The following is a 16038-nucleotide window of genomic DNA, read 5'->3' as shown; positions in this document are numbered from 1 at the left end:
TGGACAGTATTTGAATTGCATAACAAAATCATTTAGTCCCATTAGGCATTAAACATAAATAAATAAGCCTTGTATTCATCCCTCCTCTACTAATAATTGTTTACTGCTAGTGGTTTTGGAGATTAAAAACAAAATTGCAATCAGTATGATTTACTATTCCCAGTCCTTTTCTATGTTATATGCAATGAATTGTATTTTCAGTTAGTTCATTAAAACCCTTTAAGGCCATATTATCAAACTTAGATGTGGTGCAATACATTTTCAGTGACTCTAGAAGCAAGTGGCGGCTATTTTAAAGGGGTGTTCATGCAGGCCCGTGAGGTGGGGTGTCGGGTTAACTACACTCGCACAGTGGGGGTGTTCCAGACGACAGACTACGGACTGAAGACGGCACACTGCTTTGGTATTGTTCACGTAAGTTGGGAAAAGGGCCTTTACGGCACTGAATAAATCAAGTAATGAAATATTGGTGTAAAAAACATATTTATACTGAGAGAAAAAATAAATAACGAAGTGTCTTTTTTTAACGACGAACTCAACGCATTTTATTTACTGTTATATGGCTAGGGACAACAGAGATAATTACTTAACAACAAGGGATCTTTTATATGCACTATACCACAGGCAGGATAGATATACCACAGGCAGGATAGACATACCACGGCCTTTGATACACCAGTTTTTGAGCCCAATTGGTCCACCTACGGCAGTGGCGGATCCAGAATATCCATTTGGGGGGGGGGGGGGGGTAGGGGGGGTGTCCAGTGACATGAGGTGGAATGCCAAGGGAACTTTGGTCTATGTGGGGGGGGGGGGGGGGGGAGTCGGGCACATGCTCCTCCTAGATCCGCCTCTGAACGGTGATCGATATAAATACTGAGAAAAAAGTCGTATTATTTTTCATTGGCTACTGGTGATGGTAATGTAATTCATTTCATACTCGTTTACATTTCCTTTGAGCAGTGAGTCATTGTACACGAGGTTTCATTCTTCTTGGTGATATCCATGGGGGTATGAAATAGGTGATCTGATCTGATCGTTCTAGAGGTAGTACTAAACCAAATAACTTCCGGCTGGGTCAAAGTGCGAGGTGCACCGAACTTTTGATAGAGAAGTGAACACCACAAGTCCTGTGATTGGTTATAAATGTGAGTGTGTTGGCTGTAAAAAATAATAGTTTCATCTGGGTAAAAAAAAATTGCAATTTTATTTCATCTAGTACCAATGTGTCAAGTAGCCTTGTGCTTGAAACATGTATGGGGTACCTGTAAAAAAAAGTACTCGAATTTTGTGCGAAACTAGGGTAGTCATAGACGCTACCCGTTATCTCAGAAACGAGCAGCTTGACCCCCATTTTTTTCTGATTCACTTTAAGTGTAAGGGGTGGTAGTATTTATATCCGTGGCGTTTGTGTCGGTTGATACGTTGCAGGTAGGAGTTTTAGCCACATATGTTACTATTGTCGTCTATGGGATTTGATTTGGTAGTATACACCCTATAGAGACACCTCTACCTAAATTAGCCCATACTTATCTGACCGAATAATTTGTGAATTTACGACCAAAACAAAATCACTATTATTTCAAAAATGCATATCAATCAATTAAAATAAATAAATAAACAGTTACATTTTAATCTGAATTTTAATATGCGAATTTCCCCCCACGTTTTCAGTCAGCTGTCAGCCATTCGACGAATTCGAGAAAGAGGTCGGTCTCTGTTTATTGGACGGCACCAACTATTAGCTCTGGCCACGTGGTCATCCGGTAAGCAACGTATATGCATATCAAAATAGTTTTGATTTACTAGTGTTAGTAATACAAAAGTTTTAATACTTGGAAACAATTTACAAACGCTGAAAAAGGTATTAAGGTTGTTTTTATGTAGGCCTACTACATATCTGCTGTCAGGCACAATAGCCTAGATGTACAAATGTATATGGTTATATCCAAGGACCCTAACACGAAAAAAGACATCGGCTATTAGACAAAACAAAGCTATATATATATTGTAACCAATATGATCAATATTTGCTAATTTTATAACTGAATAGATAGAAATAATTATTTATCTGTTAAGACCCTGTATATGTAAGTCCCATGATAATTTGTCAACTATGAAAACATTTTTTTTTTTTTCATACAATTCCTGGATAAGGATTCGTGCTTATAAAATACAGTTTTAAAGACAAAGACCCATGCTTAGCCACGTACACCATTCAATGTATGGCGTTAAAATGTAGACAAGAGTTAAAATCTTGAGACAAAATTAATGTTTTATAAAGAAATGTCTATATTAATATTTCCTTACCAATTATTATTATTTTTATTTTTATTTTTTTTGCATTACTTTCTTTCAAGAACGACCGTTGTTAAGGACAGTCACATCTTCTGGACACACGTGGATTCCGAGGTGATGGTGGATCTGGAATCAATGGACACTCCCAGATGTTTGTCGTCTGCTATCAGCCCCGTACCGGACGTGGAGCGCGCCAACTCGCCGTACGACACGGAGCAGGTTGCTCAGGGCCCAGTGACGTCAGCGACAACGTCGAATCCGTCCAGTCACATGATGCTGTCGTTTCTGTTCGTTGTTTTTGTCATTGCTAGTACATGAATATTATAGAGGGAAAATAAAATAGTCTTTTTGTTTTATTATTGAAAAAGATGCGCTCTATATTTCTTCTGTTTTTTTTTTTTTTTTTGTAGGGTTGTTTTTGTGTGTTTTTTTGTGTGTTCCGTTCAAATGTAATTTCTCATGTTTGTTGTATTCTTGTGACACTAAACACCAAAATACATCAACTGAATAGTGTTGCGATGCAAACATACACCCTCCCATCCCACCCACACAACAACAAAAACCCAAAAAATCCCCCCCAAAACAAACACCAAAAAAACTCCCACAAAAAACAAAACAAAACAAAAAACACACATAAAAACAACAACAAAAAACCCAGCAACAAGTAAACAAATAAATAATAATAATAATAATAAACTAAACCCAAAAAACAAAGTCAACTGACACTATTTGTAATAAACAATTTTATTTCATGTCAAGTTTAACATAATTTTATTTCATGTACAATTTAACAGAATTTTATTTCATGTAAAGTTTAACAGAATTGAGCACACAATACTTGGCCTATTTCTTTTATCGAAGTGACAAAAGCGGTTCCAGATTTAACTCATATATGTGGAAGCAGAAGTTTACAATACGGTTATCGATCACCCAATAAAAAATTAAATAAGTTGGCTTTGTGGGCTTCTACATATAATTTTTTTTTTTTAAATCGATGTGACTGTCCGTTCTTCATATTATCATGACCAGAACAGCATTAATACATATAAGATTATATCATAAATATATCCACAGACATAACTGCTATACTTGGTACCAAGAACCAGTAACCAACCAACTATACGTAAATCTATTTTTTAACAGGTTTTGACATATTATGCATTAGACGCTTTGATTTGCTGGTTAAGTAACAGTAGAGGTCATGAAGCAATTTGGTCACCAAACAATAATTTTTAGCATTTGTAATTTACTACACACACCACAGTCATGTACCAAATGATTGGATCCAGGCAATCAACTCCCAACAGGAAGAGACAATCATATAATTCGTTACAGTCGCGATCACAAGTATTTTTGTTTTATTCTATATGAACTGATTCCGGTCATTGTTTATAAGGCAAAAATACACGTTTGTTTTGAATGCGTGGTTTAGTGTAGCAAGTAACAGTGATGGTGCACTATGCCAAGGGCTGCGGATTCAGATACCGATCAAGATGTTAATTGTAACAGGGAGTTTTAAAAGCATTAGTTTTTCACGCAATGTTCTGAAGCTTGATTGTCGTTGGCAAGTAGAGTTGGGATTTTAAAAATAATTTATTTATTTGTTTGTAATTTTATTTATTTGTATATTTATTTATTTATTTATTTACTTGTATGGGCTGCCATGTAAGTTACGTTTTCCCTACAATTTCTCCACTGTTCGCTGGTCATGACAAGTAAAGTAAGGGTGGGGTGGGGTGGATGGCGTGGGGTGGAGTGGAGGCAATATAATATGTATAATTATAAGTTAAACAAACTGCTGTTTAAATTATAAATTAAATTCCAAACGTTACCGATCAGAAATGATTAAATAATGGTTGTAAATAATAGACAAACGACATGTATCAAATGTAACAAAATAAATAAATATGGATGTTTGAGTTGGTCGACGCTACATAAAGTAAATAAATATGGATGTTTGAGTTGGTCGACGCTACATATATGGTTGGATCTGTCTACAGCATGTACTGAATCACGCAATATACACTATACATATGCCATTTAGACTACCCAACTATTAATGTAAACATCTAATGAAACAGGATGATGATGGTAATGATGATGATGATGATTATGATGATGATGGTGACGATCTGATAGTGATACTTGTTATGATAACGAATCAAGATGCAGGGGTACACAAATCTTCCACAACAAACATAGCACACCCCTTTCAAAAACACTAGATTTGCCCTTGACGGATGGCCATGATTTCAGGGAAGCACGATGCTAAACAACACAAACGATAATGCAAGTTTACTCAGTCATAATCGTCGTCAGAGTTGTCTTCGATACCCAGTTTCTTCCGTCTTTCGTATTGTTCATACTCAGCCCTGAAAACACAAACAGAACGCACTGCTAACAATTGTTTCAAATCGGTTGCAATTTATAAAGCCTGGCAAATGCATGTTCGCAATGCGAAATAGAAAAAGAAAAACATATTATTCAGCTTTTTCAGTATAAAAAAACCTTGAAGATCCTAGAATATTAATTTTGGTACCAAATGTAAAAAATGAACCATGCACACACCCCGAACTACTGACATAGGGTGAAATACTTGTATTATATGTCTATTCCATAATATATAACCCTAGTATTACACCTAGGGTTATTGAGTAGGGGAGCAATGTGTTTGCTAATATGTGTATGCTACGTACAAGTACTAGCATTTATATTACACATATTTATTAAAGGGACATTCCCGAGTTTGCTGCATTGTAAGATGTTTCCGACTAATAAAATATTTCTACGATTAAACTTACATATTAAATATATTTTCTTGTTTAGAATATCAGTGTCTGTATATTCAACGTGTTTCTGGTCGTCTTAATATTTGTGAGAATCCCAAACTGAGAATCTGAAACTGAATAATTTCGTACGTACGAGAAAATCATATTTTAGGAAATAAAATGAAATTTAACCTAGCACAAATAGTAGAATGATCAGAAATACGTTTAATATATAGCCACTAATATTTTATGCAGAAAAATACATTTGATATGTAATTAATTGCCGGCCTCGGTGGCGTCGTGGTTAGGCCATCGGTCTACAGGCTGGTAGGTACTGGGTTCGGATCCCAGTCGAGGCATGGGATTTTTAATCCAGCTACCGACTCCAAACCCTGAGTGAGTGCTCCGCAAGGCTCAATGGGTAGGTGTAAACCACTTGCACCGACCAGTGATCCATAACTGGTTCAACAAAGGCCATGGGAAGCGCAAATAAAAGATCCCTTGTTGTCTGTCGTAAAAGAGTAGCCTATGTGGCGACAGCGGGTTTCCTCTAAAAAACAGTGTCAGAATGACCTTATGTTTGACGTCCAATAGCCGATGATAAGATTAAAAATCAATGTGCTCTAGTGGCGTCGTTAAATAAAACAAACTTTACTTTACTTTGATATGTAATTACAATCGTTAAAAAAGGCTCTGTTAGTCGATAACATATTAAAAGTTGCAGCAAACTCAGGAATGTCCCTAGTGTACCTAAGTGCCAGGAAAATGTTGTGTAATTTGCTTTGAACTGGTATCAGCGTACCGGTAATAAATACTGTGCTTGAAACGTACATTTGCTGGGTGCCACCTGGGCCCCCTTTTACGAAGCGATCTTAGCGCTAAGTTAACCTTAACTGCATAGCTACCACATGCACTTATAAATGGTGATTTTAGTGCTAAGATCGCTTCGTATAATGGGGCCATGGTACGACAATTTTGCCGTTTTTGCGGGACTTGGACAGTCAAAAGATTCTCCTACAGGATTAGATTTAGTGGTATTAGGCTACACGTGGCCCTAAACAGAGGCGAATCTAGGGCGGGGACAGGGGCCCACCCCCTAAATTTTGCGACAAATATAATTTTATTATACATTAATTTTCTTTTCCCTCAAAACCTTCCCCAAAGTGCCTTTGGCATTCCGCCTCATGTCATTGCCCCACAATGGATTTTCTTAATCCGCCACTGCTACAGTATGATATTGTACAAATTAAAACAAAAATAGAAACACTGACTGCTGTAAAAAGCGTATGCAGTCCTTGTGGTCGTAGATGGTTGCAATTCTGCGTGGTGTTGCGCCGTGTTTGTCTTTTCTGTCGATTGGTACGTGGGCGGTGTGGAGTGCTCGTAGAGCATTCAGTCTCCCCGCCTCCGCAGCGCAGTGGGCGGGAGTCCAACCAGTTTCAGTCCTAGAAGTTCCGTTGGCGCCATTTTCAAGAAGCAGACGTATTCCATCAACAAATCCTACATAATATTACATACATTTCTAATAACTATGTCGATAATCATTTTTAATAAATCATTATCAAGCCCGTAGGAACTTTGGGGTTGGGCGGGTGCCTGTGAATCCCCCCACACCGCACCCTCCACTTGAGTATAAAAATGTACTTTTTTCTATATAAATAAATATAAAAATCTGAGCCCAGTTGTTCAAATCATAGTTATATTAATCCTGGGTTAGTCTAATATTGTCATTTTAATTATATTTGCATAAATACACAATAAAGTTTAGATTTAATTACTCAACTTATGGATACCTTTGGTTGTTCTAAATCAAGTTTCAACATTTCATTTTCAATTATTACTTGTAGACCTATTTATTCAGTGCTTGGTTTTAATTATTTTTGTTAAAGCCCGATTAAGCTAACTATCGTTTGAACACCCGTAACCTGACATGTGCCCCCCCCCCCCACCCCCCTTCCACACACACACTAAATATTTTCCTCCTCCAGATATCGTTCTTACGAGCCTGGTTATAAAGTTAAAACTAGTATATTTATGTACCATGTTGAGTAGAAAGGAACATGTCTAGTTTCCATAAACAAATCTGTAGCAAATCATGAATGGAATTGCTATGGGGAAACAGTAGGCCTACTAGTCGCAGACGGCCTGCGTCGAATTCGTGATGGATCTTTGGGACAGAGATCGTCTGCGAGTGTGTTCGCACATTTTTTTTTTATCTGTGTCGATTTGCGTTAGTCTGTATTAGTTGTGGTACAGATTGAATATAATAAATGGAAACCAAGCTTAATACATAATGTAGTTTGACACAAAAGGCGATATGGGTATGGCGAGTACGTAGCCTATATTGGCAAATAGTTTTTTCAATGGCGGCCATTTTAAAAATCAAGATGACAGCTGCTGTTGTGGACAGATGACGTGTGTCCTGCTTTTATATGAAAGAGAACTAAAAACTATACCAGTATGCAACTTTTCACATTGTTTTACCTTAATATTTAAATAGAGAGTTAAAAAAAAACCAATAAAAAAAAACCCACCCCAACATTTTCGTCCTCGAGTGGGGAAGGGAGGGGGAGGGGGGCGGGGGGCACAGGCGGGTAACAAGGTCTAAAATTCGTTATGTTGAGTGGGAAGCAATCTTTGCTTCTCAAATATTAATCTTGAAGCAAAAACTAGAAACTTGGAAGAAGTTCTAGACTGCAGATATTGATGCAAATTCTATAGCTATATGATACTTTAAAATGGGAAGGGGCGAGATTTAGCTCAGCTCGCTTGAGGTGCTTGCGTCACATGATCGAATCACCTCTGTGGATCCATACGACTGATTGTTTTTTCTCGTTCCAACCAGTGCACCACATCTGATCAAAGGCCGTGGTATGTGCTTTCCTGTCTGTGGGAAAGTGCATATAAAAGGTCCCTTGCAGCATTAGGAAATATGTTAAGAATTTCCTCTGTTGACTACGTGTCAAAATTACCAAATGTTTGACATGTTTGATTAATTACTCAAAGTGCTCTAGTGGTGTCGGTAAACAAAACAAACTTTAACTTTAAGATGGAAAGCAAAGACTGCTCATGAACTCAGTTATACTGTGTATTTTGAGCGGCAATCGCCTCTTCCTATCTGTCAATTTTAAAGCCTTGCGATAATGTTTTGCAGAGAATGGAAGGAAAGAAATAATGAAGGAAATGATTTAACGACGCACTCAACACATTTTATTTACGGTTATATGGCGTCGGATAAATGGTTAAGGACCACACAGATATTGAGGGAGGAAACCCGCTGTCGCCACTTCATGGACTACTCTTTTCGATTAGCAGCAAGGGGTCTATTATATGCACCATCCCGTAGACAGGATAGCACATACCACAACCTTTTAATGTACCAGTCGTGGTCAATCTAATTAAAATTAGCTCCACTATTACATGTGGATCTAACAGCAGCCAGTTGAAGCTCGTGTCCACCAATCAAAACCTTACTTGCAGAATCATGCCAGTGATTTAAAAATAATTTGAAACCATTCCGAATTATTCTGAGGGTATACGACATGTTTCGCGTTAGTTACGAATGCCTTAAAACATGTTTTATTTTATAAAATAAATAATTTGTAATGTAAAACTGAAGACTGATTTAGTGTTTTAGTTTTTTTAATAAACAAATAATTTGTAATGTAAAATTGAAGACTGATAACCCATCCCGTACGTATTGGTATGGTTCGCTGTACTGCGGCTACTAAAATAGACTCGCCCGATAATTTTAGAATTTGTATGCTCCCAAATAACGTTATAAAAGGCGAAGTGTGATTGGTCAATATTTAAATTATTATTTTCAGACGAAATGTTACCTGGACATTGGAGTCTATACGCAGTGTTGTTAGCAATCTGATTAAAATTAGTTCTACTGGTCTAAACAAGGCATTCGTAATTCACATGAAACATGTCGTATACCCTCAGGATAATTTGGAATATTTTCAAATTATTTTCAAATCACTGGCATGATTCTGCAAGTAAGGTTTTGATTGGTGGACATGAACTCCAACTGGCTGCTGTCAGATCCACATGTAATAGTGGAGCTAATTTTAATTAGATTGCAGTCGTGGTGCACTGGCTGGAGCGGAATGCAGAGAATGGACACTCGTGTATTACTAACTTGTTGAATATATGTTCCCACCAATAATACAGTACCTTTTGTGCACGCCCAGTGGAGAGGAGTCCTGCAAAACCAGTCTGTGTCCTTCTCGTTGATGTCGAACTTGCCGCTCTTGATGTACTCCTGCAGGGCGTCGTAGTCGTTGCTAGACGCCGCCTCGTGCAGCTCCAGACCCAGCAGCATGGCCTTGCTGAATTTACGTTTCGACCGTTGTTTACGGAACGACCGATTTTTGGCTGAAATTAAAAAAGAAAAAAAAAGGAAAGGTGAACTCTTGTAGACTAGACTAAACGTATAAAGTAAAGTAAAGTTTGTTTTATTTAACGACGCCACTAGAGCACATTGAATTTTTTTTTATCTTATCATCGGCTATTGGACGTCAAACATATGGTCATTCTAACACAGTTTTTATAGGAAACCCGCTGTCACCACATAGGCTACTCTTTTACGACAGGCAGCAAGGGATCTTTTAATTGCGCTTCTCACAGGCAGGATAGCACAAACCATGGCCTTTGTTGAACCAGTTATGGATCACTGGTCAGTGCAAGTGGTTTACACCTACCCATTGAGCCTTGCAGAGCACTCACTCAGGGTTTGGAGTCGGTATCTGGATTAAAAATTCCATGCCTCGACTGGGATCCGAACCCAGTACCTACCAGCCTGTAGACTGATGGCCTACCCACGACGCCACCGAGGCCGGTAGACTAAACGTATAAAGACAGCTGCACCAATTACAGGATTCGTTTTTGTCTCCTCCTCTCACATATTGCATATAGGGTCTATATATTTTCAGGTAATATTTAGGTGACCCACATTTAGGTTAACGGGGCGGGACGTAGCCCAGTGGTAAAGCGTTCGCTTGATGCGCAGTCGGTCTAGGATCGATCCCCGCCGGTGGACCCATTGGCTATTTCTCGTTCCAGCCAGTGCTCCATAACTGGTCTAACAAAGGCCGTGGTATATACTATCCTGTCTGTGGGATGGTGCATATAAAAGATCCCTTGCTGCTAATAAAAAAGAGTAGCCCATGAAGTGGCGACAGTGGGTTTCCTCTCTCAATATGTGTGGTCCTTAAACATATGTCTGACGCCATATAACCGTAAATAAAATGTGTTGAGTGCGTCATTAAATAAAACATTTCCTTCCTTCATTTAGGTTAACTGTCCGCGCGAGTCTGCCTTTAATTGGCGACTAATACATTATGATAACTTCTGGCACTATCTAAACAATTAGAGAAGACAACCGATTTTATCACATGTTTAGGTTAGCAGCAAGCCATCTTTCTCGCAGACAACATTGTAAACCCTGCGGTCTTTGATATATCCGTATTGGAACACTGGGTATGAAATACCCGGGAGGAATCGATCCTGCGACCCGTTGCACACAAGTAGATGAATGATGTACACGTGTCTACATTCCGATGTGACAAAGAAACATCCATCTCCTTCTAGTCAACATCCATATTTTTCTTCTAGTCAACCTCTATATCCTTCTTCTAGTTAACCTCTATATCCTTTTTCTGGTCAACATCTATATTATTTTTCTGATCAACCTCCATCTCCTTCTTCTGGTCAACCTCCATCTCGTTCTAATCAACCTCCATCTAGTCAACCTCTAGTTAAGTCTAGTTAACCTCTATATCCTTCTGGTCATCTTATATACCCTTCTTTTTGTCAACCTCCTCTTCCTTCTTTTGAATCTCCTCCTTTTAAACAACCTCCACCTAATTCTTCTCTTTGGCAGCATCTTCCTCGCCATTGTCCTCCTTCTTGTTGTCAATCTCCGTCTCCTTGCTGTCAACCTCCATCGCCTTGCTGTCAACCTCCATCGCCTTGCTGTCAACCTCCATCTCCTTGCTGTCAACCTCCATCTCCTTGCTGTCAACCTCCATCTTCTTCTTGTTGTCAACCTCTATCTCCTTCTTCTTCTCAACCTTCATCTTCATCTTGTCAACTTCCAGCTTCTTTAGTCTTCTTCTTGTCAATATCTATCTCCTTCTCCCCTTCCCTCTTCCTATTTTTATGCTCCTATCAATTAGGCATATTGCTGTTTAACTCTTTGCATGCTGCCGACAGCAAATATGCTACTCAATGCTACGTCTTCCTGAGCCACAACCAGCAGGATTTGGTGCCTAGTGAAATCATAGGTACTTCCAAACAACTTCAAGGGCGCTATGGTTATATATTATAAAACAAGAATACCGCGGAATTAAATGTCTCGCTTACCATAAACATGTTCAATCCACTGTGATGAACACCCACATGTGCAACTATAAACCAAGTTTCATTGACCTAGTTCTTATAGTTCGTGAGAAACTCATGTAGTCGAAACGTGAAACGTTAAACTTTTAACTCAAAAGTTGATGACTCCGCCGCTAGAAACGTCATACAAGCTATATCTAGCTGTTTTACTTACAGTAGTAAAGGCAAGGCAATGATGTTGTCTCTTTATTATATAACGTTTGCAAACTATTTGATTGGTTCCCTACATGACCATTTGGTTTACCATAAAGCGCATAATCCAGTTTAGCGGACGTTTTTCTGCTCTGTTTGGCTGAACTCAGCCCTGAGCACTATCGGAGCTGTTTGGGGATACCTGTAGCCGCAGAAGCCCCTTATTTCAGTTCAAATTTAAACAGCCTGGTGTCTCCCCGCTATAATACTCACCCGAAATATTGTAAATAATTTTACCAAATTTAATTGCAAAGACTAGAAGGTCTATATTGTCTCTATTTACAACAGCAAGGAAATAGGATAGTTATTTTGTCCTAATAATATATTTATAATATTGACTAAACATTAAACTTACATCGTCGACCCAGACTGGCCGTACTCGCATTTATTACACTTCGTGTAGACATTACGAACTTTGTGTGTAGAACTATGGGCAAATCCAAGAAGTGCAGTAACGTACGTAGCCTAATATAAAAACACTGGCAGTAAAACTTTAGCCTATGATTTAAAATGTATGGTTATGACGTCACAGCAGACGTATAATCTGTCTATTGAACAAGTAAAGGCCTACATCAGTCTGGGTAGTCTATCAAAGCATATAATTATGTAATCTACCCTAGATTAAAATGACAAACCCTAGTTTTTAAACACTACGCCGTATTTTTCACTATTAGACTCGTTTTGATAAAAGTTAAAGTTTGTTTTGTTTAACGACACTACAAGAGTAGGCCTAGGTGATTAATTAGGCTATTAATCATCGGGTATTGGATGCTAAACATTTGGTAATTTTGACACAGTCTTAGGAAATCCGCTACATTTTTCCATTAGTAGCATGGGATATTTTATATGCACCATCCCACATACAGGATAGCACATACCACAGCCTTTGGTATAGGCTACCGGTCATGGTGCCCTGGCTGAAACGAGAAATAGCCCAGCGGCGGGATGTAGCCCAGTGGTAAAGCGCTCGTTTGATGCGCGGTCTGTCTGGGATCGATCCCCGTTGATGGGCCCATTGGGCTATTTCTCGTTACAGCCAGGGCAAAGACCGTGGTATGTGCTATCCTGTCTGTGAGATGGTGCATATAAAAGATCCCTTGCTATTAATGAAAAAAATATAGCGGATTTCCTAAGATTATGTGTCAAAATTACCAAATGTTTGACATCCAATAGCCGTAGATTAAAAAATCAATGTGTTCTAATAGTGTCGTTAAACAAAACATTTTTTTTTATAATGATGCCTTTGCCTGTACTGAAGGCGTGAGATGCACTTAGGTGGTTGGAGCGTTCGTAGGACGCTCAGTATGTCACAGGATCAATATTCCTTGGTGGGCATGTATTGCTGTACCGTAGTCCCTTTTGCGTAACTGTGCGTAGAATTCCCCCCGAATTAAAAATGTATTCATATTTATTCTTATTACCTTTACAGTCAAACAAATATATAAACGAACCACTACGCATTTGTACATGGATTACAACTAATATTGTGAGAATAATGGTGGAATATATATAGTGAAAACAATCATTCAGGCCAGCTCATTTCGCCCGAATATCTCTATTGCTTTTGCCCAAATGTGAGTTTGCTCCAGCACTGGGGGGGGGTGGGGGGGGGGGGGGGGGGGGGGGGGGGGGGGGGGGGGGGGGGGGGGGGGGGGGTTATGGCCTACAGTTTGACTCTACCTTGTGCAGAGATACGATTTTCATATCATATGATACGGTTGTGTGAAAGATGTTGGACGTGGGAGATATATTCAACATATGGGCGATATGTAGGACTTCAACCAAGCAGGGATATATCATAAAATTAATAACATTTTACAAATTTTACAAAAGTAGGCCTACATTTGCATACAAAATATGACTTCCAACCCCGGTCTCCACTACATTATAAGATAATGATGATGATGAATATTGATGATGATGATGATGATGGTATATTGATGATGATGATGATGATAATGTGATGATGATGTTGATGAATATTGATGATGATGATGATGAATATTGATGATGATGATGATGTGATAAAGGAGAAGAAAAAGATGAAAAAAAGAAACAAGAGAGTGATAAAAAAACAACCCACACAACCAGAACCAAAACCATCTGTTAAGAAAATAAACAGAACAGAGAAGCAATAATTATAGAATCACTTGACATAAGGCGATGAGTACAGAACAAGGACAAAAAGTCTTAGGAACAATAATGTTGATAACATTTGGCAACGATTCAATCGAGGTGGCTTAGTTGGCGACGGGCGAGAGCCATTCTATATCTTCATATTGGCTAATCCCGGTTTGACCCCATTACAGCCAAAATTGGATACGTCAGTGTCAAACTACCATTTCTGAGTTTGTTACAAGAAATACTAGTATATTCGAATTCCATTCAGTTTAAACTGGTGGTATAGGGGCATGTAAAAATACTCTCAGACTCAACTTGAATAAATGGATATTTATGTATTTATTTATTTACTCTTATTAAGATAAATCATAATAGCCAAGTGGCGGCAGCGGGGTGGGGTTTTTTTTCGGTATTTAGACCAAGTGTCAACAAATATTCGTTTCCTTTCTTCGTTATTTCTTTCTTTCTAAATGTCTTACATCGGAAAGGGCGGGATGTTAAATGAACTTATATTAAAAGTGAATATAAGATTTAGCTAAATGTGGAATCTTTTTGTTTGTTTGTACGTTTTGTTAATTTATTTGGGGTGTTCGGTTCAGATATATGTGTAATGATGGAATCGTTTTATAGTCCCATCAGATAAAAAGAGTTTAGACATTTACATTCAGGTGCGTGTGCAGGATATTGTGCAGGGAGGGGTGAGAGATCTAAACTATGACAAAGTTTTTAAAGGGCGTCAGATGATACTCCCCGGAAAATATATTAAACAAACAGCCCGTTCCCTCTGCCCTGCACACGCGTCTGAGGAAGGAAGGAAATGGTTTATTTAACGACACACTCAACACATTTTATTTACGGTTATAAGGCGTCGGACATATGGTTAAGGACCACACAGATATTGAGGGAGGAAACCCGTGTCGCCATTTCATGGGCTACTCTTTTCGATTAGCAGCAAAGGATCTTTTATATGCACCATCCCATAGACAGGATAGCACACACCACGCCCTTTGATGTACCAGTCGTGGTGCACTGACTGAAGCGAGAAATAGCCCAATGGGCCCACGGACGGGGATCGATCCCAAACCGACCGCGCATCAAGCGAACGCTAAATACTACTGGGTTACGTCTCGCCCCTACGCGCTCGAGATTCGACTATATATAAAAAAGAAATTGATCTCTCAATATTGTCCCATTCATGCTTATGCGAAGCAGATACTAGGAAATTACGTGCATGGTACACGTGGTATTATTTACCAAATATCTTGTAATAGTGGTGGGTTCCAGTCTTCGTTCAACTCTAGACTACGAGAGAGAAGAGATCCTGTTCAGCCATGAATAACAAATTTTACAATCATTAGTTTTTGTTGGTCTACGATAAGGCGATCAACATGACAACACTGCAGTGAACAATACAACTCCATATAGCACAAAAACAGAGAGAGTGGGCAAAGTGACAGTTTCACACGACTAAAAGGCAATGATTTTGTTAAAACCATTTCATAGTTTGTCGACAAAAAAAATCACACATTACCTTGAAGACAGTCGGTCCTTGCCACCAGTGGTGAGCGGACACTACGTATAACCCACCCGTTATGAACGGACACCACGTATAATCCACCCGTTAGCGAGCGAGCGTCCCTCGCAACGGCCGACTGCCACACACACACACTGTAGACTGATCGATCAGCCAGGCGTAAAACTACTCGAGTACTTAATCGATAATGGCTGTCATTGGACGGCTTTTATCGGGCAAGGGTAGATATGGGGTGGATATTTAAAGTTTGTTTTGTTTAACAACATAATCAGCGTAATTTAAACAGTTTTAGAGAGGAAACCCGCTAACAAATTTCCATTAGTAGCAAGGGATATTTTATATGCACAGACAGTATAATATATACCACGGCCTTTGATATACCAGTCGTTGTGCACTGGCTGGAACGAGAAATAGCTCAATGGGTCCACCGATGGGGATCGATCCCAGATCGAACGCGCATCGAGCGAACGCTTTAGCACTGGGCTACGTCGGGTGAATATTTTAAGCACAACATATTTATACAGCAAATTCAGTGTGTCTTTTCTTGACTAGGGGTGGGGGGATCTGGTGCAGCAATACAAATAACTTTATTTTAATATATTTATTAGGCCGAGAAACAGCTGCAACCCCCGTTATTCAAATCCCATCTGCATTTCTATGTAAATCACGCTCGTCTTCAGCTCAAAACCCACCCTCCAAACGTTAATTTTTAACCAACCA

General features: G+C 39.0%; 2 protein-coding genes across 3 annotated transcripts; one reads left to right on the top strand and one right to left on the bottom strand.

The window, feature by feature from the left end:
• Positions 1-302: 302 nt before the first annotated feature.
• On the top strand, positions 303-2617 carry LOC121375005 (putative ferric-chelate reductase 1). The gene is made up of 3 exons (XM_041502195.1): positions 303-414; positions 1675-1766; positions 2361-2617. The coding sequence occupies exons 1-3, from the start codon at positions 307-309 to the stop codon at positions 2614-2616; spliced, it is 456 nt and encodes a 151-aa protein (XP_041358129.1). The 5' UTR covers positions 303-306; the 3' UTR covers position 2617.
• Positions 2618-3026: 409 nt separating this feature from the next.
• Positions 3027-15436, bottom strand: LOC121375167 (ankyrin repeat domain-containing protein 66-like). Of its 2 annotated transcripts, none has more exons than XM_041502442.1 (4): positions 15316-15436; positions 9246-9446; positions 6338-6566; positions 3027-4670 (listed from the first exon to the last, which is right to left on the bottom strand). In XM_041502442.1, exons 2-4 carry the CDS (start codon positions 9391-9393, stop codon positions 4598-4600), a joined length of 450 nt encoding a protein of 149 aa, XP_041358376.1. In that variant the 5' UTR covers positions 9394-9446; positions 15316-15436; the 3' UTR covers positions 3027-4597. The 2 variants fall into 2 exon arrangements, with proteins under 2 accessions (XP_041358376.1, XP_041358375.1); XM_041502441.1 differs by lacking the exon at positions 15316-15436 and adding an exon at positions 12019-12167.
• Positions 15437-16038: the final 602 nt, after the last annotated feature.

The sequence above is a fragment of the Gigantopelta aegis genome, chromosome 6 (genome assembly GCF_016097555.1).
Source record: "Gigantopelta aegis isolate Gae_Host chromosome 6, Gae_host_genome, whole genome shotgun sequence".
Classification (NCBI taxonomy): Eukaryota; Metazoa; Mollusca; class Gastropoda; order Neomphalida; family Peltospiridae; genus Gigantopelta; species Gigantopelta aegis.
Note: the sequence above shows the minus strand (reverse complement) of the source record. Positions and strands in the feature narration are given on the sequence as shown.

Excerpts from the sequence above, each read along its gene's own strand:
- LOC121375005 (XM_041502195.1), top strand. The coding sequence starts at position 307 with ATGCAGGCCCGTGAGGTGGGGTGTCGGGTTAACTACACTCGCACAGTG. Across the intron at positions 415-1,674 it reads ACTGCTTTGGTATTGTTCAC|TCAGCTGTCAGCCATTCGAC; the intron begins GTAAGTTGGGAA and ends CCACGTTTTCAG. Across the intron at positions 1,767-2,360 it reads TCTGGCCACGTGGTCATCCG|AACGACCGTTGTTAAGGACA; the intron begins GTAAGCAACGTA and ends CTTTCTTTCAAG.
- LOC121375167 (XM_041502441.1), bottom strand. The coding sequence starts at position 12,070 with ATGTCTACACGAAGTGTAATAAATGCGAGTACGGCCAGTCTGGGTCGA. Across the intron at positions 9,447-12,018 it reads GGCCAGTCTGGGTCGACGAT|CCAAAAATCGGTCGTTCCGT; the intron begins GTAAGTTTAATG and ends TTTTAATTTCAG. Across the intron at positions 4,671-6,337 it reads TGCATACGCTTTTTACAGCA|GGCTGAGTATGAACAATACG; the intron begins GTCAGTGTTTCT and ends TTGTGTTTTCAG.